Below are 27002 nucleotides of genomic sequence, written 5' to 3'. Positions count from 1 at the left end.
GTTGTCTTTTGGTTTTGTTGACTGTTCCCTTTGCTGTGCAAATGCTTTTTATCTTGATGAAGTCCCAATAGTTCATTTTTGCTCTTGCATCCCTTACCTTTGGCGATGTTTCTGGGAAGAAGTTGCAGTGACTGAGGTCGAAGAGGTTGCTGCCTGTGTTATCCTCAAGGATTTTGATGGATTCCTGTCTCACATTTAGGTCTTTCATCCATTTTGAGTCTATTTTTGTGTGTGGTGTAAGGAAATGGTTCGGTTTCATTCTTCTGCATGTGGCTATCCAATTTTCCCAACACCATTTGTTGAAGAGACTGTCTTTTTTCCATTGGACATTCTTTCCTGCTTTGTCGAAGATTAGTTGACCTTTCGGTTGAGGGTCCATTTCTGGGCTCTCTATTCTGTTCCATTGATCTATGTGTCTGTTTTTGTGCCAGTACCACACTGTCTTGATGATGACAGCTTTGTAACAGAGCTTGAAGTCTGGAATTGTGATGCCACCGGCTTTGCTTTTCTTTTTCAACATTCCTCTGGCTATTTGGGGTCTTTTCTGGTTCCATACAAATTTTAGGATTATTTGTTCCATTTCTTTGAAAAAAGTTGATGGTATTTTGATAGGGATTGCATTAAATGTGTAGATTGCTCTAGGTAGCATAGACATTTTCACAATATTTGTTCTTCCAATCCATGAGCATGGAACATTTTTCCATTTCTTTGTGTCTTCCTCAATTCCTTCCATGAGTTTTTTTTTTTCATGAATATTTTATAGTTTTCTGAGTACAGATTCTTTGCCTCTTTGGTTAGAATAAATTTCTTTAACTTTTGTTCATCTGGGAAACTCTGTCTCTTTCTGTTCTGAATTATAGCCTTTCTGGATAGAGCATTCTTGGTTGCAGGTCTTTTTCTTTCAGCATTTTGAATATATCATGGCACTTTCTTCTGGCCTGCAAAATTTTGCTGAAAAATCAGCTGATAGGCTTCTGGGGTTCCTCTAATATGTAATTATCTTTTTTTCTCTTGCAACCTTTTAAAGTCTTCATCATTTTTTTTTTTTTTGCTGTTTTAATTACAATATGTCCTGGTATGGACTTCCTTGGGTTGATTTTGTTGGGGCTTCTCTGTGCCTCTTGCTTCTGGATTTCTGCTTTCCTTCCCCAGATTGGGGAAGTTTTCACCTATTTCCTCAACTAAATTTTCTGCCTCCTTTTCTCTCTGTTATCTTTCTAAGGTCTGTATAATGTAAATGTTATTATGCTTGATGGTGTCACTGAGTTTCCTAAATCTATTTTCATTTTGTATTTTTTCTCTCTCTCTCCTTTTCAGTCAGATTGCTTTCCATTACTCTGTCCTCCAGGTCACTGATCTGTTTCTCTGCTTTCTCTAGTCTACTACTTATTCCATCTAGTGTATTTTTAATTTTGGCTATTGTTTCTTCATCTCTGATTTGTTCTCTGTGTTTTCTGTCTCTTTGTTGAGGGTCTCACTGAGGTCCTCCACTCTTTTCTCAAGTCCACTGAGTATTTTTATGACCATTACTTCAAATTCTCTATCAGGTATATATATTAATTATCTCCATTACATTTAGCTCTCTGGCTGTGATTTTTGCCCTGTTTTATTTAGGACAAATTCTGTTGTCTCCATATCTTGTGTAACTCTCTGTGTCTGTTTCTATGTGTTAGGAAAGTCAGCTACGTCTCCTGCTCTTGAAAGCCATGGCCTTATGAAGAAGAGGTTCTATAGTGCCTTCCAGTGTGATGTCCCCTGTTCACCAGAACCTGGTGCTTCAGGGGTGTTTCCTATGTGTGTTGCATGCACCCTGCTATTGTGGCTGAGCTGCATTTGCCTTTAGGCTGCTTGTCTGCAATGGCTTTTTGTTGTGGGCAGCATTTTGTACCTGTGTTGTTAATGGTCCATTCTGGGACCACTTTGTGCTTGAGTTGAGTTAGACCAGGTGTTTGCTAGAGCTGAGGTAGCAGCAAACTGCAGTGTGCTTTCCTTGTGTTGTCCCCTGAGAAGTTTTTATTGGTGGGTGGGGCTGCCATCAGATCAGATATCTGCCCCCAGGCCCCTACTGGGGCCCCAGTCAGTCTGGTGCATGTGGTTATCTTTCCCTCTTCCTGGTTTAGGAATCACTTTGGAGTTGTACTGGCCCCTGTCAGGGCTGCTTGCACACTGCCACGTTTGTGACACTGCCTTGGATGTTCTCTGGCCAAGGGTGTATTGGAAAGCACAGGTCCACAGGCGAATGCAGGGGCAGAGCATGTGGTGCCAGTAATGTCCTCGCTGGTCTCCTTTAGGACTGGACCTGCAGCTGCCTGGGAGAATTTCTGCTGAGGCTGATGGGGATGGAGGGGGCAGATCTACAGAAGCCCACAGGGGCAGGCACACTGTTATCAAGTTAGGTGGAAAGTGTTCAGGCTGTGCTGGTTCCTGCAGGTGTCTGTGTATTTAGGTTGGGAGTGGAGGAGGGAAATGGCACCTGTCAGTCCCGTTGTTCTTGAAGTCTCCCAAAGATCCCTGCCCCTCCAGCACAGGCTCTGAGATTAGTGGATAAATTTCCATCCCCTATACCCCAGGCATTTTTTTTTAAGTGCTGTTTCTAGGGGCACCTGGCTGGCTCAGCTGGTAGAGCATGCAACTCTTGATCTCCAGGTTCTGAGTTCAAGCCCCACATTGGGTGTAGAGATTACTTAAAAATAAAAATCTTAAAAAAAAAAAAAAAAAAAAAAACAACGGTGCTGCTTCTATGTTCTATCTCAGTGGGGCTATTTGTTGTGCTGTCTCTTTAAGGGTGGGAACTCTGTGTTTTGTGGCCCTTCAGCTTTCCTAGAGCCAAGCTGCTGATTTTAAAGTTCCAGGTGTTAAGCCCCATGATTATAAGAACTTACAAAGTTAAGCTCCTTTGGTTTTCAAAGCCAAATATTATGGGTATTTGTATTCCAAGTGTAGGCCCCCTGCCTGGAGTGCAAGGTTCTGTTTCTTTCCCCTCCCTGTGCCTGTGGCATCCCTCTCTCCTGTGCACAGTCCTGTGGGTCCGGTTAACTCCCAACTGCCTTTCCACCTACACTCTGGATGTGGTCGCTTCTCTATATGTAGCTGTGGAGGGTCTATTCTTCCAGTCTTTGGGTTGTTTTCTGGGTGTTTACACTGATGTGGATGTTATCTAGTTGTATACATGAGACCAAGTGAGCTTAGGGTCTTCCCCATTCTTTTTCCCAGAAGTCAAGTAACCTTTTATTAGTGAAAAATTTATTATATTTATAATTAACCAAAACCAGTATTAAATGTCCTTTTTCATTCTTTACAAATATATAAACGTTTATAAATTAAACTAGATACCTACACTTCCTCTTGTTTTGGAAGTCTTCATTTTAAGAAAGAGAGCACTTAGTTTTAACTGTTACTTGAACAGATTTTTTTAGTGTTGAGTGAGATGTTTTCCTGTTTTTATATTTTGCTGAATTCATGCATTCTAGACCTTTACAAGTAGAATATTGTTAGTATGAGAGAGACTGATTTGTGCTCAAGGACATGACCCTAAGCTCACCATTGGGTGGAAGAGGCCACCTGTGAAATGATAAACAACATTTTTTCTTATCCAGGCAACTGGATATCCAGGGCTTCTTCGAAAAATGTTTCTACAGCGCAAGTGTCATCAACACAGATTTTCAAATTCGGTATCATGTGTCCTATTATCTGCTTCATTGCATTTGTAAATTGCTTGTGTTAAAAAGCCATAAGCACAATTTGGCAGGCCTGTTTCTCACATATTAAAACAGTTAAAATGTACCTTTAAGGGATACAAAATAATGATTTGAAAGCCAGCATTCCCAACCAGCAAGTGTTTAGGGAATGCCTTAGCTGCCCCAAACAGATTTGCAGTTAATTTTTAAGTGTCAGTGCAAGCAGTTGGTCTAATCACATTTTCTCCTTGACAGAGGGCTTTTTAATGGCTGCAACTTCTGACTCAACCCTAGAGCACAACAGGAACATGCTTTACAAATGTTGAGGATGAGAGATAATACTAGATAATAATGCTTGCTCCTGGTACTTCAGTAACATGCATTTCCTTGATAGGAGTGAAAGGATAATTTGCCTGAATAAACTTTTTACCCATCTCTTACCAGTCTTTGCTTACTGCTATGAATTACCCAAATAGGAGTGTTTTACAAATAACTTCTGTTTCTCTTACATGCAACACACACACACACACACACACACACACACACACACTAGTTTTGCTTAAAGTGGTCTTTCAAAGTTATTTCTAAAACAGTGAGAAAATTAAGGGGAATAGGTGATCTAGATTTGTATTGATTGCTGTGTCACTTTGTTATTTAGTTTTATCCACCAATACAACCCAGATAGTTTAATTCTAGAGCCTGTGCTCTAAACCACCATACTATAGTGACTTCTATTTAATGAAGAAGATAAGGATTCTCTAAGTAATAAAGGTTACTAAGAGAGGGGGCAGACCAGAACCCAGTGATATCCTCCTAATGCTTTTCTCTCTCTCCTTCTCTTCCCCTCCTAATTTCACACACACAGAGTTGGGCTTAAAACAGCAAGTGTCTGACAGTAGGTGGAAAGCAGGTATTCTTTTGCAAGCAAAAACCGTGAATAATCTAATAGCTTCAGTCTTAACCCTTTGGGACTGAGTGTCTGTTCACTTCACTGTGGTGTCATTGTTTACGTTCAGTGGTTGTTTGCAAAATTAGCCTCTATTAAGTACACACTAAAGAGAAGAATACAGTCTTTATGCTAATAGACACCTATTAATATAGGCTTGTTTTTTTTTTCCTTCAGTTAGTGCTCGTCCTATAGAGTAAATAAAATTATGTCAGACAGTATCTCATTCTTTGGGGCTTTTTTGGCCAGGAAGACCTCAAATGATTTCATGATTCTTTCAAAAAAGATGTATTTATTAGTAGATATTAATGGGGGCACCTGAGTGGCTCAGTCGTTAAGCGTCTGCCTTTGGCTCAGGTCATGATCCCAGGGTCCTGGGATGGAGCCCGGCATCGGGCTCCCTGCTCAGCGGGAAGCCTGCTTCTCCCTCTCCCACTCCCCCTGCCTGTGTTCCCTCTCTTGCTGTGTCTCTCTCTGTCAAATAAGTAAATAAAATCTTAAAAAAAATAGATATTAATGAATATTACATATAGCATTTTCAGATGTAATAAATTATGCCAGTTTTCAGGAATGATGAGAGCTCTTCCTTCATAAAGCAAGGGGGTGTTGCCAATTATGGAACTACAATTAAGCAAACACCAGGATGAGCGACGCTGAATGTGTGGTGACCTTGAGTTTTTCCAGGAAATTTGAATAGGAAGAGAACAGAGCCTCTGCTGGGGATTGTATGCTGGCACTGACAACCATATTATGCTAAAACCATCTCTCTGTAGTTCTAATATTATAGAAAATAACCTGAGATATTGCCTGTCCATCCGCATCTGGAACCATGAGTCAGCCTGTGTATGCACCACATTGCTTTCCTTTTCCTTTCCAGTACCCATCACGCCCCACCCCTCACAGGGCCTGTGTCCACGTGTCCATCTAATGGAAGCCTCTTTGTGCCTCCATTCATTTTTCAGGTCTCAGCTCCTGCATTACCTTTTCAAAGACATCATCCCTGACCTCTCTCATTTGGTCATTGTCTTCTGTGAATCCCTCTCTACCATTTTTTGCTCTTTTGCAGTGCTGGTCAGAATTGAAATTTCATGTTTGTGCAATTTATTCATTAAGATCTCTTTCCCCCAATAGACTCTAGGCTCAGAGAGCAAGGACCTTTATATACACCCAGGGTCTGGTATGGTGCCGACACATAGCAGGCACTCAAAAAATATTTGTGGAATGGATGGAGAAAAGAATGAATAAATTTCTGTCATTATTTCCAACTACTTCTTTACCTTAAAAAAAACCCCTAATTTTCCAATATGAATCAAAATCTTTAAACAGGTTATGAATGTGATAGACCAACATTATCTAGAATAACTAGGAAAAGTATATTAAACAGCATAGAGTCAGCCTTGCTAATAAGGAAAACAAAGATGTGAAAAGATTAATTTAGTTTCTTGGATATTTGTTTGTTTTTCCATTTTCTTTTAATTCTTTGTCTATTTTTTTTTTTACAAATCTTTCTTAAAAATATGCATTTTCCCCCTTTTACCTCCTACTATCACCCCTCCCATTTCAGACTCTGAGATTTAGAATGTGTGTCTTTCTGCTCTCTTCGATTGCTGCCCTGTGTTACAGTAAATTCTGACAAAAGAGAATCTGAAACCTTATACCTCAGGTTATTTTCTTTACTCCTTTGTTTTTAATGAAGTTCTAAATGTCTTGCTGAATATTTAAAATTCCACCCTTAGGTAGGCTGGTCACGTGTTCAGAATACAGGCTGGGTATTTTTCTTTTTCCCCTCTGGGTTCCTTCTCTACCTGCTCTTCACCCTGCTCTGTCCCCTGAGAAACTAGCATATAATCCATAAGGATTACATAAACAGGTTCTCTTGTCCTGCAGCTTCCAATATGATTTGGCCAATGGGGGGTATCAATAAGTGGAGGGTAGGAGAATGAGTTTGTGAAATGTATTCTGGCTCTCTTCCTGGCAAGTCTCCTCAGATTAGCTATACCTCTCTCCCTAAGGCTTCAAGTTTTGTCAGTCAGCTTTTCCATTTGGCTTCTCTTTTCTGGTTTTGGGTAACCTCTTCCCCCTTTGCCACTTCAGTCATGGAGGTGAAAATGGCTTCCAATTGTCGCTAGCCTCTGGGTTCTGCATCAACTCTTGTTTCCTATAACTCTACCTATACCTTTATAAATATTTACTGAACTCTCTACAATTTTTCTGTGTAAGTATAACATGTATTTCCTGCCAGGATCCTGCTGTAGTCTAAAAAACTAACAGCCCAACCATGAAAGGTATTGCTTCCTAAACAGTGCTTTAAATGGATCTTCCATAGGCTATTCAACTGTTCCATAAGGCTGGCTGGCTCAGGGTTTGTCATCCACTGCTGAAAATTTGTCACATAAGCCTTATTAGGAGCCAAGTCAACCTTTGTGGATAAAACTCCATGTTATCAAAATCCCCACATAATCTTCATCCATGTTGTCATGATTACTTTTTCACAAAGTCATTGAATGAGTGTCTTAACATTTAATCATTAAAGATACCTCTACAAAGGGGTCTTTACTAAGTAACCATATGAAACATCAATATCTTCATATTCTAGGTCCATTTTGAGTTCAGTCCTTCTAGTTATTTCTCAAACTTCCTTGCCACTGATTATCTAATGTTTTTATTTTCAAGTCCATGATAGTGTGGCCAAATTGTTGGCTTCTGTTTATGAATAAATAAATGATTCAAGTCATCTTTTCTTCCAGTCAAATTGTATAACCAGGAACATTTCCCCTGATCAGTGCCAACAGATTCTCCTTAGCCATCTATAAGTCTAGCTTTTTTATTTTCCATTCAACTATCATAAGGCCCCTTTCATGAGTCGTAGGTCCATGTTAAGACAGTGCCTCAAGAGTCAACACACTATTGTAAGCAGTATATGTAACTTTCTTGTGCCTTCATGACCTTCTCAAGCACTGTATGAATATACCACTTCTACTCAATAACGGACTGCTGTTGGGCACAGCTAACTTTAAGCTTGTTGGATCAGATAACATCTAGTTTATGCTGGGCTTCTTATGTCATTGAGTGATCATTCAGGGTCCAGGAGCAACTTCTCAAAAGAACAGTTATTTGCTTGAAACCATGAGTTTTCTCCAAAACCCTAGGGACCTCCAACTATGATTCTCTAAAAGACATTTTCCATAGGTCCTATACAGCATCCTGTTCTGACAGATATTTTAAGGACCATTGAGTACATTATGCCAGACCTACTGGTAGATCTACTTATACAGTAGCCTGGATTATCTTGAAAAGCATTTTATTTCTCTGGGCTTTACTCAAATCTGGTAGGCAATTCGAGTTGTGCCTCTTCTTAACAGAGAATGCAAGGTGCAGCAACTTATCTTTCACTTTGGAGGAGATATCTCAACTGGACTTCTCAGGTCTGTATTAGAAGACTTTTGCATTTTCCTGAGATTTATTTCCCATCCATTAGCATACATAAGTCTTTCAAAGGCATCTAGATTACATGCTTTCCAATATTCTCCAGATCTTATCTTCAGGATGCCATCAACGTAAGGAATTTGCGTGGTATCCTGTGGAGTGAGGATATTATCAAAACTCTGCAGACTGAATTGTGGCAAAGAGCTAGGAAGTCATATGGCCTTGAAGGAAGATAGTGAGGATGCAGTACTATCTCTGCCGGGTGAAAGCAATTTCCCTTGGTGTTTTCTACTTTTTGGGAAAGGGGGAAAGCTTTTGTTAGATCAGCTGCTGCAACAAACTTTGGTTTGTTCTAGTAAAGACTACAACTTGAGCAGTTAAAATTAAGGTCATGACTTAGTTAAGCTAAAGATAATTCATTATCATTCTTCAGAAGCCATCCTCTCTCTACACTGGTCAATCAGGATGAAATATAGTTTCCTTAGGAAGCATGTGTTAATTACAAAATAATACTATACTAAATATGAATGTGTTCATCTGTATATCCTCAGAGTCTTTATGTGCCTACCACAATAAGTAAGGCCCAATGAATGAATGACTAAATGGATAGAAATATGATAATTGACAATTCAGTATGAATGAATGAATGAGTGCATGGGAGTTTGATCATATTCTAGACTGGCACTTTAAAGCTTTTCATGTTAACTTTAAGAATTAAGGTTAATAGGTATCAGATAATGTATAATTGGTTAGGCCCTAGGGAATATCTAAATCAAGTTGAGGACTCCATGTATTAAATCATTTATGAAGAAACAAAAATTACTAAAATCCTAGCAATTGTAGCTATGAGTTAAGCATAACAAAACAAATCAAATAGAAAAGAGGATTTAATTATGAATATTTAGATTGGAGAAAAGAAAAATGATTTAACTGAATCCTTCAAGTATATAAAATATTTTTAAAAGCTGTAAGTAATTAGTTCTTTATTGCCAAATAGCAAATTACTCCAAAAATTGACAACTTGAAGCAAAGAATGTTTCTTATTTCACGGTTTCTGTGGTCAGGAGCTGGGAACAGCTTAGCCAGTGGCTCTAGCTCCAAGTTCATGGCTTCATGAGGTTGCAGTCAAGATTTAAGCCAAGGCTACAGTCAGCTGGAGGCTTGACTAGGGTAAAGGATCAGCCTTCAAGATGGCTCACTTACATGAATGTTGGCAGGAAGCTTCAGTTCTCACCAACTGCTGACAATCGTATGGGTTTTTCTATAGGATTTCTGAGTATCTCAAGCTCTAGAGCTAGTGATCTAAAGAAGAGCAAAGACGAAACTGTAATGTCTTTTATGACCTACTTTTGGAAGTCACCCAAATGTAATTTCTGCCACATCTATTCATTAGAAGCAAGTCACTAAGTCTAGTCCACACTGAAGAGATGGGGAATTATGCACCACCTCTAGAAGGAAAAATGTCACATAATTTATGGACATATTTGAAAGTCATCATAGATGGTGATCAGCTGAATAAAAGTAAATGGTATTACATTATAAGAAAGAACTCTATGATAGCATATCTGCCCCTCACCCCATAAAATGTGGAAGCAAAAAAGATAATCTGGGATATACATATATATGTATGTATTTTTTGGGAGATTTTTTGAGAGTGTGAATGAACATATAAACCAATGGATCTCAACTGAAGCAGGACCACTGCTTAGGAGGATCTTCCAAAAATTTGAGTTGACTTTTTGATTGTTATAGTATTCAAGGGGGAGTACTGCTGGCATTTAGTGGATGGGAGCCAGGAAAGGTAGATGTTTGCAATATCTCGGACAGTTCTGTACAACCAAGAATTGTCTCACTTCCTGCTTGACTTTCCCATGTCCCCTCATGTAGGTGACAACTCATGTTTAAGTATTTGAATCTAGAACTTCTGTTTTAAAATTACAAATGTTATTTTTGCATGGTTTCAATGACTACCAAGGGAGTTTGAAGAAAGAATGTACTTTTTTGTTAGAATTCACTAAAATTTGTTCCCTTAGGAAAATCATTTTATTGACAACACACTTGTATGATTTAAGTCTCCTATGCAATACTGCAGTTATAGCTGTTACATTCAGTGATTCTATCTATAGGTGCATGTACCTGGCTTAATTCACTGTCTTTTGGTTTAGTCACTTGTGAGCATTTGCATATTGATGTGCATACTATTTAATTATAAACTATTTTCTATTTCTCATTTATATTACGTGAGGACATGTTATTGATATTTTAAAAGAAATTATGTACATGGGTGAGTTATCTGTATTATTTCCAAGATTATAAAAGGAGCATGGCAAAATATTTATTATAAAAAGGATGCATTGAGTATGATGTGGTTGGAGAAGGACTGGCCTACAAATCTGAAGTTATGGCACTATTTTTTTTAAAGATTTTTAAAATTAATTTATTTTTTTAGAGAGAGCACGTGAGTGGTGGGAGGGGTAGAAGGACAGGGAAAGAATCTCAAGCAGACTCCCCACCAGGCACGGAGCCTGATGCAGGGCTCAATCTCACGACCCCAAGATCATGACCTAAGCTGAAATCAAGAGTTGGACACTTAACCAAATGAGCCACCCCAGGCGCCCCAACAGATCTGTGATGTTATGACACTATTAATCACCTTATATGACAAGCCCTTGACATTTGTGGGGAAATAGTTTAGAGTAGATCTACCCAGGAGCAACAAAATGTGAGTCATGTCTAATGTCAAATTTTCCAGTAGCCATAGTTAAGAGAATAAAAAGAGTCAAGTGAAATTAATTTTAAGAATATATATTTAACTATAACTATTATTTCGGATATGATCAATATAAAATTATTGAAATTTTTACTTTTTTTTTTGCATGCTGTCTTTAAAATCTGATGTGTATTTTGTACTTATAACATGTCTCAGTTCAGGTAAGCCACATTTAAGTGTTCAGTGGACACGAGTGGCTAGTGGCCGCGATACTGGACAGCACATTCTGAGAGGTGCCATGAATAGAGAAATTTCAAGAAAGGAAGTAAAATGTGAGCAGTCCCTTAGTTTATTAACAGACAAAATGCTGTTGCTGCACATCTCCATTTCCTCTTTTTTTTTTTTTTCCCTGTCAAATTCCTCCAGTGGAGGTGTGGCAAGATGGGGACTTGATGGAGAAGATAAAACTAGATACCCTTGACTGAGGTGACTTGGTTGAACCGGACCTTGCAGCTATTAGCTGGAAGATTTGTCATTCCAGCTCAAGCACAGATGATCTGCAATACAACTTCTGTGACAGAGTCTGCATAGAGAGATGAAGCAGCAACTTCATAATCACAGCCACCTGCTGCAGCTTAAAACTACAGAACAAAGGAAGAGCATTCTTCCCTTGACAATTAAATCTTGGTCCCTTTCTCCTTTGTCCCCAGGCAACAGATCGCTCCCAACCTGATACTTGTCCTCTCCTGCCAAGTATAAAGTTTTTGTTTTCAAATGACAAAGATTCCAAAATTACCTGTGTCCTTTCCTTTCCTACCATATGTGTCCAACATCCTGCTGATCCTCATGTAGCTGATATCCATGTTGTTTCCCACTATTAACAAGTTCATTCCTAATTTATCCTCTAGCAGGCAGTACTACAGCTTTTTAGCCTAGTGGTTAAAACTTGAGCCTTAGACAGCAACAAGCCTAAGTTCAAGCCCTGTTTATGCCACTGAAAAACTGTGACCTTGAGAAGTAAATAAAACTCTGAGGGACACCTGCGTGGCTCAGCAGGTTAAGCGTCTGACTCTTGATTTTTGGCTCAGGTCATGATCTTGGGATTGTGCAGTCGGGCTCACATGCTGGGCATGGAGCCTGCTTAGGATTCTCTCTCTCTCCCTTGCCCTCTGCCCCTCCCTGCCATCTCTTAACTGAAGCTCTTCTTTTTTTAACCTATAAAATTTGGGTGAAAATAATATCTACCTTATAGAATTATTGCAAGACTCAAATGAGATGGATGTCATACATTTAGCATAGAACTTGACACACTGTGAGTAATTAATACATTGAAGCTCTTATTGTATATTTCCTTGTTCTATAATTTCTTCCCTGCTCCTGACCACCTGGTCCAAGTTCTAGTCATTTTTCAGTCTTTGCCAGCTTTTACCTCTTCTCTATGGCTTCTGTAAATTTTAAAGATTATTTATTTATTTATTTATTCATTTATTATTTGAGAGAGAGCATGAGTGTGCATGGGCATGAGGAGGGGCAAAAGGAGAGGGGAGAGAGAGAGAGAATCTCAAGTAGACTCCATGTTGAGCGTGGAGCCTGACTTGAGGTTCAATTTCACCACCCTAGATCATGACCTGAGCAAAATTCGAGTCAGATGCTTAACCAACTGAGCCACTCAAGTGTCTGCTTCTGCAAATTTTGTTGTCTCCTTTTCATGTTTTTCTTGAGAAGTCTGATATAAACTATAATGGTATTGACTTCTAGTACAGGACACATAGTGGTTGCTTAGTAAATTCTTTTGTTAATTGATTGATGAAAAAGGGAAAGAAAACTATAGTAGATTCTGCTAATGTCCTACCCCACATCCCCTCAGTTCTTCTGGGTTTGCTTGCAGCTGTGGTAGACTGTTTTAGCATGCCCCCCAACAAGCATGTTCTATGTGGTTCCTCAGAAGGTCCTCAGCAGAATGGAGTCACCACTGCCCCCAACAGTATCCCACTTGTTAACATGCCTTTTGTTGGCTTTGCTTCCTTCCCTTCTCGTTCCCACCTAAGCTTCCTAGAATTATCTCCTAAATTAATCTACCCATAGCAAAGTCCTTGTCTCAGGGACTTGTGTTGGGGAAACCTAAATAAGACAGGAACTAACATTACCAAGTCCATGTTGCATGCAAAGCACCATGTTAGGCATTCTACTTTATTGTCTTTTTTCATATTCTCAACATTCTTATGGGGTTTGGTATTATACCCATTTTATAGTAACAGATTAGAAAGCCAAAGCTAAAACAATTAAATGACTTGTTCAGGGTCATAAATATATTAAGACGCCAACCTAGCAATCTAAATGCTTCTTTACATGCCATTTCTGAGTTAATATTTGTATGGAAAGGAATAAAATATTTCAGGGTGGGACGCCTGGGTGGCTCAGTCGGTTAAGCGGCTGCCTTCGGCCCAGGTCATGATGCCAGGGTCCTGGGATCGAGTCCCACATCAGGCTCCTTGCTCAGCAGGGAGCCTGCTTCTCCCTCTCTCTCCCTCTGCTTGTGCTCTGTCAAATAAATAAAATCTTTAAAAAAAAAAATTTTCAGGGTAAAAAAAAATATTGCAGGAATTAGGTAAAAGTGGACCTCTTAGTTTTAGCCTAAATGTGACCCCCCCAAAAAGATATAAAAGCAGAATATAATGGAATAGTATCCAGAGACATTGTCCACTGAACGCTTAGATGACATTTAAATGCTTTCTTTACAGTCCACTATCTTTATTCTGGGAAATAAAGACAAGAAGATAAGGCAGCCTGAATGAGTCAGATTTTATACGACTGTATTAGAAGATGAAACCTATTTGGCTTCTATGACATTGAACAAAGAATGAGACAAAGGAGACTTTTCTGGGTACTTAGATACTAAAAGGAAAGACTTGGATGGATGAGAAAAATTACTGAGAAAAATTTCTCTTCCATATTAAAATTCTCATTCAGAATTGATTTTTTTTTATCTTCCCAAGTCACACAGGGCATGTACATAAGGGTGATTGAATTATTACATGAACTGTCAAATCCAATAAATGTGGGGTAAGGAGATAGCTGGGCAACCGTTAAAGGAAGCAAAGGACAAAGAGATAGGTTTTCCATATGCAGAGGCAAGCATTATCAGATGGCCAATGCATTTTCTAGATTTTTAGGAACTATATTAAACTGAAAAATAAACTTTCAGTTAGAATTGGGGATATTATTTAGCTAATGCTTGTTACTTTCTGTCATTCTATATTCTAGCTGTCAGTCAAGTTTATAATTCTTGGAAAATAAAGGTGATAAGTTTATATAAGGTAAAGCCCTGCATTTCCTGAGAAAACAGTATCAAGTCTTCAGTTTGCATGAAGTTTGAGAACACTCGAAATTTATACTAAGCTTTGAGATTATCCAACAAAATGTACAGCAAGGCTTTATTATATATTGCCACTAAAGTTTCTGATGTTTGCCTTTCATAATGGCATATGAAGTCATAAAGAACTAGTCAATGTGAATTGGGTATTACAGTTTCATTCAGTTGAATTTTTAAATGGTTTTCACTTATGTATAACCCAAAAGAATTACATCATAATATTTACTGTAAATTTATTAGCTCTGCTATGAAGTCATTTAGTTTTAAGCCCTGGAGAAAAGTGACTTCTAGCCAACCAAGCATTTACAGTGTGCCCTCTAATTCACATTCTAATAAATGTCATTTTCTAAGTGCATTACCTCAGGTTTTGGCTACAACCCAGATGAGTCCTGAGAGATTAAAAGAAATGTGTTTTCTGACTGATTCATCCATATTTTATTTTACTTTTCATTAAGAAATTACTTTGAAGAAAATCAATAATCTCCTGTGACTGAGGGGAGAGGTTAATGTGTTGCCGTGGTGCATTCTAATTTCTCAAATCAGACTGCTTTTAGTCAGCTGTCACTGATAGAGTTTTTGTCCTTTCTTGTTCTTGCAGCCTGGGTACATGGAGACCCCAGGAGAGTGGCCTACCCTACAGACAGCAAGGGCCACTTTTGTGGCCAGAAGGGCACCCCCAATGAGTGAGTATGGCTACCTTTCCTTTGTCTGATTTTTGCCGTCTAAGCTGGAACCTAGAAACTGTAACCGAACCAGCATGAGTTCGCTTCTTGGTGAGTCACAGGTAGAAACTACACCACGTGAGTTGTCACACAAGGGAAACTTTATTTGCACCAAATAAGTTGATCACAGGAAATAACTTCCAAAGTTGTGACTCCCTGAGCAAGGGTGAATGGGTTCCTTTTATTTAAGGTTAGAATGAATATTTAGATGGGAAAGCCTTGTCGTCTTATGCAGAGGTAGGTATAAGGTCATGCACGCACCTTAAAGAAACATGCCTATAGAAATATATAGACATATATATAGATATGGAATGTATGATATGTAAATGAGGCTTGTGCTCCATCTTGGGCAGAGATTTTAGCATTATGATGTGGTAAAGGAAATTAATTGTTGGTCATTCCAGAGGTCACTCCATGGTCCATTTGTGCAGAAGTGAGTCGGGGGGGTTAGCTCAAACAGGTTTGGTGGTCTGGGCCACCAGAACTTCCTCAGGCAGTCATCATTGCTTGAGGGGTAGTTTCAGTGTCCATCATGGGATGTTATGCCCATAAGGTCCTTTGCCTAAGTTAAGAGATAAGTTGGGAAGAAGAGCTTAAGGAAAATGTGGGACAAAGGTTGGTGGGTACAAGCAGGTGAGCCATAATGGCCAGGTCTCAGGGTCTAGCTGGTAACAAAATCATTTTTACATTAATCCTACTAGACTTCGTAAGAAGATTGAAATTCAGAAAGGAGGTTTTTCCCTCCCATTTATCCTAGAGACCGTCTATAAGCAATTGGGAAATTTCATACTATATGATTTAGGACAAGTTGTCATTGTTATGCAGCATTTTATTAGACTCTGCTTAGTAAAAGTATAATTATAGTGGATGAATTGGACGAGTGATTTTATCAGAAGCCATATTTTAAAATGCCTTCTGAAATGGGCTTTTGGAAGGCTGAGTTCTGAGTAGCTAAACGTTGCAGTTAGAATTGTTTTTGCCACAGTGCCTACTGACAAATCACTTCACTTTTGAAAGTGTATGCCACCCAGAAATCTTCAGTGAGTGGTAGGCTTTTCAAAGCTACTTGGTTGCTATAGACCATGGCTCTGATTAGCTGAAACAAGGGAGAATGGTCTATCAGATTCCTTTCTAATGTTAATCATAACAAAAGTTTCCAATTTCCAAAGGCAATTTTTCTGTTTCTTTACCTTAAAAAAAAAAACATAAATTTCACATTTTTAGAAAATTTCCTCTCTTTTCTCACTGGTCCGTTTCTTTTCTGGCAATACCTGGGTTTTTACTAGATCTCCTGGTTCTTCATAACCAATTCAGTTTCTATAAAAGTTGGCATTGAATGGGTAAAAAACAAAAACAACAGCAGCCCTCACTACTACCAAAAACAACAAAAAAATAAGGTTCAGAACAATTTTGTGTGTGTGTTTTTATGTGAACATTTGTTGTGTTCAGTATGTTGCCCACCCATAACTTTGGAGCTTATTATTCCAAGAGATACAAATTTAAAAAATAGATTGAGGAAAGGGTTAATAAAGTTCATGGAGTAGAATTATTACAGGTGATCAAGACAAACTAGAAATTTAGACAGCGGGGTGCGTGAGGATCAAATCCTTAATCATATCAGATTGAGTTTATGACAGACGAATGGACTCCTACAAAAGGTCCTTGTAGCCCATTGGAAACTGGACTAAGTCTTCATCTAGAATGGTAATTCTTATTTTAACCTCAGTAACTCAGAAAACCCTAGACATTGCCAACAAAACTTTTACACTATGAAGGACAAAGAAAACACCAGGTGGTGTAAAAAAAAAAAAATCATACAAATGTCTAAATCTCTAGTTCTTAAAATAGGCTATTTTTAAAAGGGCCTCTGTAACAGTAAGTTTTCTAGACCTAAGCCAATGACCTACTTATCTCCAACAAAAATGGGATACTACAAATTGCAGTACCTAAAGATCATTCAAAGACAATCCTAGTGTAACACAGACTTGTTCATTAATGTATTATTTATAATAACAATATATTGGAAGCTATACAGATATCCAATAATATGTGGATGATGGTAAATTATGATGTCTCTAATGTAATGGAGCCATTAAAACTTATGTTTATATTTTCAAGAGGTGATTTTGTTGACTTTTCCTTTATAGTTTCTGGATTTTGTGTCATGATTGTAATTGCTTTCCTACTCTTGAAAAACATTCACCTGTATTTCTCTAATATTTTTATGGTTCCCCTTTTTACCTTTAAATTTCTAATCTACTTGGAATTTCTTTTTTTTATATGGACTGAAGTAGGAATCAAAATTTTTTTCCAACTGCAGATGCAAATATCTCAGAATAGTTGGTTGAATAATATGCTCTTTTCCCCACTGATTTTTGATAACATCATTATCATGTAATAATTACATAATATATAATTTATATTTTTAAGCTTCTCAATTGTTTTAATTCTTATAATTGTGTATTAATTTGAAAATTTAACAAGGAAGTTTAAATGATGGTTAGAGTTTTTAATAGTAAGTGAAAATATTTATGAGAATATCAGATTTCAGTCACTTAAACAGTGTGGAACTATCATAGAAATAGGCAGAGAGAAGTAAATACAAGTAAATACAATACAATTGGAATGTGATAAAGGTGGGATTCCGAATCAGTAACAAAAATATGAATTATTAAATGGTACTGAATTAACTGAAATGCTATTCATGAATATAAAATTAGATATTTATCTCCTACCTTACACCAAAATGAATACTGAAACACTGAAGATTTTGTATATAAAATACACAATAAAAAAAGTAACAGAAGAAAATGCAGAGGTATATTTATAGAATTATGGGGTAAAGAAGTCTTTATTTGAAAATATATTGCCACTATATTACCATTTAACTCACTGTATACAAAGTTAAAAGATAAGTGGCAATCCAGAAAAAAATATTTTCAACATATGTATCTGACAGTGGGTCAATAGCTTTATTATATGAACTGCTGTTACAAAATTAAAGAGGAAAAGAATAATTCAGTATCAAAGTTGGCAAAAGTCATAAACAGAAAATAACATAATGGTCAATAATCATACAAGGCATTGTTCAACCATAGGTAAAGAAATGCAAATTAATATGCTTTTTTGCTTATTAGGTTGAAAATTGAAAACAGTAAAATTTTACAGTATTAAAAGCATCTCCTTTTCTACTTTGGTAATGAAATGTAATATTTATCAAAACTGTGGTATCTAAATGTGGTGTGTCTCCCGATCGGATGGGGGGGCCCCCAAATGTGGGGTGGTTCTTGGGTGGAAGCCAGTGGTGCCCGTGGTGACAAGAATTCACCTGAGGCAGAACAAAGGAGATAGAAGTTTACTGAATACACCTCAAGGGAGCTGCAGGCCAGACAGTAGAGGAGAGGTGATCTGCATGGAGGTAGTGGGTGGGGGGCTGTTTTTAAAGGGGGAAGGTGAGGAGGTGTGGCAACATGCGGAATTTCCCATTTGGTAACTGTGCCTGGTTGTAAGTAGCCCATCGGTTAGAGGTCCTATGGAACTTTTGAGGTGGGTCCGCTGATGGGCCTGTCTGTATTCATTCAGCCAGGGTCACTTTGGGCCCTTCTGCCTTGACCAAGTTTCCATTGCTCAAGCCTGTTGTCTAAAAGTGGCTTCTATGAAATACTTTTCAAATTTGTATATTCTTTCTGATTCAGCAGTTTTCCTCCTAGAAACGTACCTAGTGGAAATTTGCATAAAATTTCCTGATGTTATAGTGATACAGGTACTATGAAATAGTAGTAATTAAATGGAAATATCCTATATGGCTATCAATAGAGATTAATTAAATAAATTACAGTACAGTCCTATGATAAAATGTTGCATGTTTACCAGTCCTAAAAATCTTGAACATAAACTGGTAAAAATATCATTAAATTAAAACACACACACACACACTCACACGCACTTCTGTTGTAAAATGAAATGCATCTATCTCAGGATGTGTAATTAAAGCCCCCCAAACAATACAGTGCAGGAAATACTTGTTAGACTGTAACAGAGTATTTGTACTTGTTAGTGTCATGATGTACTTACAGCAACCCTTAGATTCTCAATTCTCAAACACCTTCCTTATTACTAAGCTTAAATTCTGTGTTTAGAAATAGTGTGATAATATTTGGGACATAGAGTTTGGCCATTTTGTGTTTTGTATATCCATGCCTAACCAAAAAGACACTAGGAGAGCACTGGGGGTTTTCTAAAATGTCAAAACAGATAAAACAGAGACCTCAAAGGAAAACGGAGTGCTCTGTTGATGTAACTTTCTCTGCCTTTCAGGGAAGTTATTCCTGTTACTTGTATATGGTCCTGTTCTTTGGGATTTCCACTCAATTGATTTTGATGCCACCTCCTGGCTACTACAAAAACTTCAGCTTGTAGATGTGTTTTGAACATTGATACAGCACAGTTACCAAATTAGATGAAAACACCCATCCCTAGAGTGAGATTCAGTTAGAGAAACAGCTAAGATTAGAGGACAAAACTCTGCCATTTACGTTTTGCATCAATTTGGCATCTAGGTCCAGCAAGAAAACTTGTCTTCAGTTTACCGAAGAACCTCTCATAAAATAGCAAGGAGGTCTTACAAATTTGTTTGAACACACTACAAGGCCCGAAGTAACTTGATTTAATTTTTAAAAATCTATATCAATATATTTATATACTTATATAGATATAATATATGCATGTGAAAGTAAACTGAACATTAATGAAGAGCTTCTAAAGGCAATAAAAGCAATGGTCTGTCCTAGGACTCCTTAATGACAGTTTCATTCCACAGAGACCCCCTCTTCTCTCTCTGGTTCTCTTAGTAAGTTCAGGCTGCTAATACAGAATACCATAGACTGGGTGGCTTGTGAATGACAGGAATTCATTTCTTACAGTTCTAGGGACTGGAGGTCCAAGATCAGGGTGCCAGTGTGGTCAGGCTCTTGGTGAAGGCCTGTTCCCTGGTGTGCAGACAGCAGGCCTCACTCTGCATCTTCAAATGGAGGAAGGGGCTAGAGAGCTCTCTGGGGTCTCTTATAAGAGCCCTAATCCTGTTCATGGGGTCTCCACCAGCATGACCCACTCACCTCCCAAAAGTTCCACCTCCTAGGACTATCACATTGGGGGTTAGGATTTCAACATAGGGATTTGTGGGTGGATACATTCAGTCTATAACATTGGCCTTAGTTCTCTGGTGGTTTTTTGCATAACTTTAAGTAATATGCTTATTCTTTTGTTTTGTGCTTTATTAATGTTAGAAAGTATGCATTAAAAAAGTATCCATTGCCAGCCTGCTATGAAAAATGAAGATTTAACTCATTTACATTATCTCTTTGCCTGATCCCCTCCTCCTCGCTTGTTTGCAGTTAGATTATTACCTGTAGATTTTCATATGGTTACTTCTGTGACTTTAAATAGTATACTAATACCTCTATTTCTTGTTCCATTAACTTTTGTCAATGTTTTGACTCCTCTTTATATAAAAGGAGGATATTACCCTGCTACCTTTCTCTCCCTCTTTCTTTTCATTTCCCCTTCTACTTTCTATATTTACCTTTTTACTTAATCAAATTTGTTATGAAGTTCAGTTCCACAACTTTTTAAAAAATTTTATTTTATTATGTTAATCACCACACATTATATCACCTTCCATGTTCTACTGGTAGGTTGATTCTAGAAGTTGGAAACAAATGACTTTGATTCTGTTATAACTATGTAAGCTTTATTCAATACCAGGCCATTCCATTTTCATGTCTACTAGGTCACTGATATCAAGGTCAAATCTTTTTTTTTTTTTTTTTTATTTGAGACAGAATGAGAGAGAGAGAGCACATGAGAGGGGGGAGGGTCAGAGGGAGAAGCAGTCTCCCCGCCGAACAGGGAGCCCGATGTGGGACTCGATCCAGGGACTCCAGGATCATGACCTGAGCTGAAGGCAGTCGCTTAACCAACTGAGCCACCCAGGCACCCCAAAGTCAAATCTTATGCTTTATTAGTGGCTTAGTATCCTCCCATATTTTAGTTTGCTTTAACATAGGGCATTAACATTCTTAATTATATTTTGCCAACAAGATTTTTTCTTTAAAAAATTTTTTAATTGGCCCATAGTTGACTTACAATGTTACCTTATAGGTAATGTAATATGTAATTATATATAATGTTGACTTACAATGTTTTGGGTGTACAACATAGTGATTCAACAACTGTATACATTTCAATATGCTCACCATGTCAAGGATAGTTGCCACCTGTCATCACAGAAAGTTATTATAGTATTATTGACTCTATTCCCTATGCTGTCCTTCTCATCCCTGTGACCTATTTATTTTATAATTGGAAGTGTGTACCTTTTAATCCCTATCCACCTATTTTGCCTATCTCTCTGCCCCTGCCCCTCTGGCAACCACCAGTTTATTCTCTATATTTATGAGTCTGTTTCTCGTTTGTTGTATTCATTTGTTCACTTGTTTTGTGGCATATAAACACAATGGAATATTAGCCATAAAAAAGAATGAAATCTTGCCATTTTCAACAACATGGATGGACCTAGAAGGTATTATGCTCAGCTTTTGTGAATAGCCTTTATCAGGACCCAATCACCCCATTTTTCAGAGGCCCCTTTTCTCTGAAGACAACCCTGCAGTGCCTCTGTCCTTTTGTTTCACTCAGGACCTGGTAAATTTTAGATCTACTGCAAAGCTTTAATTTTGGGACTTGTCTACCCCATTCGATTGGATCCTGATTCTAGAGTTGCCAGATTAAGCAAATAAAAACACAGAATGCCCACTTAAATTTTAATTTCAGATAAACAACAGACACTTTTTAAAGTATGTACATGTCCCATGTACTGTTTCCTGTTTGCCAATTTGTTTTCCTTGCTGACACCCTTGTTTTGGTGGAGAATTATTCTTGATGATCTTCCTAAAGAAAGGAAGCACAGGAAGTGTATTTCCTGAGAAGTAAATTCCTGAGTATTTCCCCTAGAAATACTTTTCTCTATTTATAGTTGATTGATGGCCTACTGATAGATTTGTACCTTGAAAGACAATTTTTGTCAGAAATTTGAAGACATTGTTTCAGTGTTTTTGGCATCCAGTGTAGCTAATACCAGTCTGATTCACATATTTTGTGGTGACTTTTTTTCTTTTGGAAAAGGCATTTAAAATCATTCCTTTATTCTTAGTGTTTTGAAAGCTCACAATGTGACATCAGTGTTTTTCTCTTCTTAAGTTATTTTTGTTCAGTCTTGAGTCCTTTAATTCTGAAAAACTAGGATTCTCATTAGCCCTGGAAAATTTTCTTCAGTTATTTCTTAGCTATTTTCATTCTTCCCATTTTATTGGTTGTCTCTTTGGAATTCTGTTATTCACACCTTGGACTTCCTGGATTCTTTTTTTTTTTTTTTTTGGTTTCACATTTTTATTTAAATTCCAGTTGGTTAACATACAATGCAATGTTAGTTTCAGGTGTAGAATTTAGTGATTCATCACTTCCTACAATACCCAACACTGCTCACAACCAGTGCCCTCCTTAATACCTATCACCCATTTAACCCATCCCCCCTACCTACCTCATTTCCAGCAACCCTCAGTTTGTTCTCTATAGTTAAGAGTCTGTCTTATGGGTTACCTCTCTTTTTTTCCCCCTTATGTTCATACATTTTGTTTCTTAAATTCCACATAGGAGTGAACTCATACAGTACTTTTCTTTCTCTTATGGACTTATTTCACTTATAATACTCTCTAGCTTCATCCACTTTGTTGCAAATGGCAAGATTGCATTCTTTTTAATGGCTGAGTGATATTCCTGTGTGTGTGTGTGTACACCCCAAGTACTCTTTATCCATTCATCAGTAGATGGACATTTGGGTTCTTTCCATAATTTGGCTATTGTTGATAATGCTGTTGTAAACATCGGGGTGCATGTATCCCTTCAAATGAGTATTTTTGCATCTTTTGGGTGAATACCTAGTAGTACAATTACTGAGACATAGGGTAGTTCTATTTTTAACTTTTGGAGGAAACTCCATACTGTTTTCCAGAGTGGCTCCACCAGTGTGCATTCCCACCAACAGTGTAAGAGGGTTCCCCATTCTCCACATCCTTGCCAACACCTTTTGTTTCCTGTGTTATTTTTAGTCATTCTGACAGGAATGAGGTGATAGCTCACTGTAGTTTTGATTTGCATCTTCCTAATGATCAGTGATATTGAGCGTCTTTTCATGTGTGTTGGCCATCTGGAAGTTTTCTTTGGAAAAATGTTCATGTCTTCAGCCCATTTCTTAACTGGATTATTTGTTTTCTGAGTGTTGAGTTTGTTGAGTTCTTTATAGATTTGGGTAACAACCCTTTATCAGATATGTCATTTGCTAATATCTTCCCCCATTCCATAGATTGCCTTAGAATTTTGTTGATTGTTTCCTTCACTGTGCAGGAGCTTTTTATCTTGATAAAGTCCCAGTAGTTCATTTTTGCTTTTGTTTCCCTTGCCTCCAGTGATGTGTCTAGTAAGAAGCTGCTATAACTAATTCCAAAGAGGTTATTATCAAAGGGGACTTTGGTGGTTTCCTGTCTCACACTTAGGTCTTTAATCCATTTTTATTTTTGTGTATGGTGTAGAAAAGTGGTCTAGTAAATGGGATTGCTTATGGTCTTTCCTATCCATTCAGAGAGTCTCCTTTAACATTTTTTGTAGGGCTGGTTTAGTGGTCATGAATTACTTTAAATTTTGTTTGTCTAGGAAATTCTTTGTATCTCCTTCTATTCTGAATGATTGTCTTGCTGGATAGAGTATTCTTGGTTGCAGGTTTTTTTCTTTCAGTACTTTGAATATATCATGCCACCCTCTTCAGGCCTACAAAATTTCTGCTGAAAAATCAGCTGATAGCCTTATGGGATTTCCCTTGCATGCACCTGTTTTCTTTTGCTGCTTTTAAAATTCTCTCCTTATCACTACTTTTTGCCATTTTAATTACTGTGTGTCTTGGTGTGGACCTTCCTGGATTGATTTTGCTGGGGGTTCTCTGTGAGTCTTGGATCTGGATTTCTGTTTCCTTCCCCATATTTGGGAAGTTTTCACCTATTATTTCTTCAAATAAATTCTCTACCCCCTTTTTTCTCTCTTCTCTTTCTAGGATCTATACAGGGCGAATGTTAGTACACTTGATGGTGTCACTGAGGTCCCTAAATCTATTTTCATTTTGTATTATTTTTTTTCTTTCTCCTGTTCAGTTTGATTGCTTTCCATTAGTCTGTCCTCCAGATCATTAATCTGTTTCTCTGCTTCCTCTAGTCCACTATTTATTCCATTTAATGTATTTTTAATTTTCATTATTATTTCTTCTTCTCTGATTGGTTCTTTTTTATGTTTTCTGTCTCTGTTGGGGGTGTTATTGAGGTCCTCCACTCTTTTCTCAAATCCACTGAATATTTTTGTGATCATTACTTTAAATTCTTTATCAGGTATATGTATTACTTCATTACATTTAGTGCTCTTGCTGTAATTTTGTCCTTTTCTTTTATTTGGAACAAATTCCTTTGTCTCCTTATTTTGTGTAACTCTGTGTCTGTTTTTATGTGTTAAGAAAGTCAGCTACATCTCCTGCTCTTGAAAGTAATGGCCTTATAAAAAGGTCCTGTAGTGCCCTGCACTGCAGTGTCCCCTATTTACCAGAACCTGGCACTTTAGGAATGTCTCTTATATATGTTGTGTGTGCCCTGCTGTGGTAACTGAGCTGTATTTGCCTTTAGTCCAGTTATCTGCAATGGCTCTCTTCCCTTGTGGGTAGCATTTATTGCCTCTCTTAGTGGGTCAGGCTGCGGCCGCCTTGCACTTGAGTTGAGTCAGACTAAATGTTTGCCAGAGAGGCAGTAGCACTGAACTGCAGGGTTCTTTCCCTCTGTTGTCCTTTGAGAAGCTTTTGGTGGTGGGCAGGGCCTGTAGTCAGACCAGCTGTCTGCCCCCAGCCCACCTTTGTGGCCAAATTCGATCCGGTGTATGTGGTTATCATCTCCTCTCCCCTAGAGCAGGAGTCACTCTGGAGTTGTGCTGGCCTCTCTCAGGGCTGCTTGCACACTGCCAGGCTCATGGTAGCACTTTGGATGGTCTCTCCACAGTTGTATTGAAGGGGGCAGGTCCGCAGGCGAACATGGGCGTGAGGTACACAGTGTCAGGAAGTTTTGCTCAGGTGTGCTTGGGAGTGGACCTGGAATGGAGGCTTGGCTGTGGATGGGCATGTCTGCTGGAGAATGCCAGGGCAGGGTACAGTGTTAGCAAGTGAGATAATAACTGTTGGCACTGTGTTGGTTCCCACAGGTGTCCCTGGTTCTAAGCTGGGGGGCAGGGGGGTGGAATGACACCTGTCAGCTCTTTTGTTCCTGGAGAAATCTCCCCAAAATCCCTGCCCTTCCAGCCTTCACTCTCAGATTAGTAAACAGATCTCCATCCTTCATACCCCAGGTGTTTTTCAAACTGCTGCTTCTATGCTGTATCTTAGTGGGGCAGTTTGTTGTGCTCTTTTTAAGGGTGGGGACTCCGTTTCCTCCTCCTCCAGGCTCTCCCAGCTCTTCCAGAGTCCAGCCTGCTGACTTTTAAAGTTCTAGGTACTAAGCCCCAGTGATTGTAAAAACTCACAAAATTCAGCCCCTCTGGTTTTCAAAGCCAAATGTTATGGGGGTTTATCTTCCCCATGCAGGTTCCCCATGCCTGGGGTGCCTGGTGTGAGGGTGGTTTCTTTTCCCTCTCTGTACTTGCATTGTTCCTCCTGGGGACAGTCCTGTGGGTCTGTTTAACTCCTGTCTGTGTCTCTGCCCTTCCTACCCTTTCCAAGGTGGCCTCTTCTCTATGTTTAGCTGTGGAGAATCTGTTCTGCCAGTCTTTGGGTCATTTTCTGGGTTATTTATATTGATGTGGGTGTTATCTAGTTGTATCCATGGGATGAGGTGAGCTTAGGGTCCTCCTACTGTTCCATCTTCCTCATATTTTTCATCTTTAAGAGCCCTCTTATCCTCTATTTCTTTGTAATGTTATAGTATTTTTATTTTATGGGCAGTCTGCTTGGATTATTTTGAAAATATTGGATTTTCTTTAAAGGTCCATCCTATGCCCTAAATTATTGAATTTCATCCAGCATCAGTTTTTGTTTACTTTAATCTTTCTCTTTCATATTCTGATTCTTCCTTACATTCCTGGTTCTACTTGATTACCAATTATTATTAAAGAAAGAAGTCGCTTGTATGAATTTGTCCCACAGCTATGTTAGTAGGTCAGTTTTCCTGTGAGACCTCTGCCCTGTATAAGGTGATGAGGCTATGTTTGCTGTCAGATTTCACGACAGCATAAACTGATGGGAAGCTGGTTGTCAGGCATACGTTTGCAAAATATGAAGGCTTGTAGGCTGGGGCACCAAATTCCATAAAAGTCTTTGCTAACCCCAGAAGGTTCATTCCACAAAGGAGGCCTCAGTTTTGCATGTTTTTCTTGGATGCTGGAATTCCAAGTGCCGGGGTATGGGAAAAAACAGAGAGGTGCTGGTTTGTACTGTAGCTCTGTACATAAACCTTCAGTTAATCTTGTGTTCAACCACATTTTTCACTTTCAACTCTGAATCCAGCATTTCATGATTTCCAATAGGCAGGTTGTATCTCACCCTTTCCCTACCCCTCCCTGGTGTCTTCTTCATCACTCAACATACTCTCATATGCTTTCCATTTTCCAGAAATTGTTGAACTCTCATACAATTGTGAACAGATCCTGTCTTTCCCACCCTCAGCTGGTGTGGTAAGGTTTATTCCTTTTTGTACTTCCATTCTTTTATTTCCTTGAGGCTCAGGAAAGAGGAGAGAAGGCTTAAGTGCATGGTACATCATTTTGAACTAGTAGTTTGCAGTTGATTTTACTTTGTTGTTTCTTGATGGAAATGCAGTTTAAGTTAAATAGTTACTCCCTCAGTCACTCCCACAGAATTGCTCAGTTGCAACCATCACCACCAATGCTGTACCTGAGGAACTTGAGGTTCACTGAAGTTTGTTTTTGTTTTTTAAGATTTATTTATTTTAGAGAAAGTGTACGTGTGTGGGGGGAAGGGCAGAGGGAGAGCACAGAACCCAATGTGGGGTTCTAT

At 38.4% G+C, this 27002-nt stretch overlaps 1 protein-coding gene across 2 annotated transcripts in view; it reads left to right on the top strand.

Annotated features, from left to right (window-relative positions):
• The window catches only part of SLC44A5 (solute carrier family 44 member 5), a 342614-nt gene that overhangs the window by 249264 nt on the left and 66348 nt on the right, over positions 1-27002 (top strand). For both annotated transcript variants that reach the window (XM_081818649.1, XM_081818650.1), the window contains one exon: positions 14731-14815. In XM_081818649.1, coding sequence (XP_081674775.1) covers positions 14731-14815 — 85 coding nt within the window. The remainder of the gene's footprint in view (positions 1-14730; positions 14816-27002) is intronic.

This window comes from Leptonychotes weddellii, chromosome 4 (genome assembly GCF_054177405.1).
Source record: "Leptonychotes weddellii isolate Sample4059 chromosome 4, ASM5417740v2, whole genome shotgun sequence".
Classification (NCBI taxonomy): Eukaryota; Metazoa; Chordata; class Mammalia; order Carnivora; family Phocidae; genus Leptonychotes; species Leptonychotes weddellii.
The sequence above is the reverse complement of the archived record's forward strand: the minus strand, read 5'-3'. Positions and strand labels throughout refer to the sequence as shown.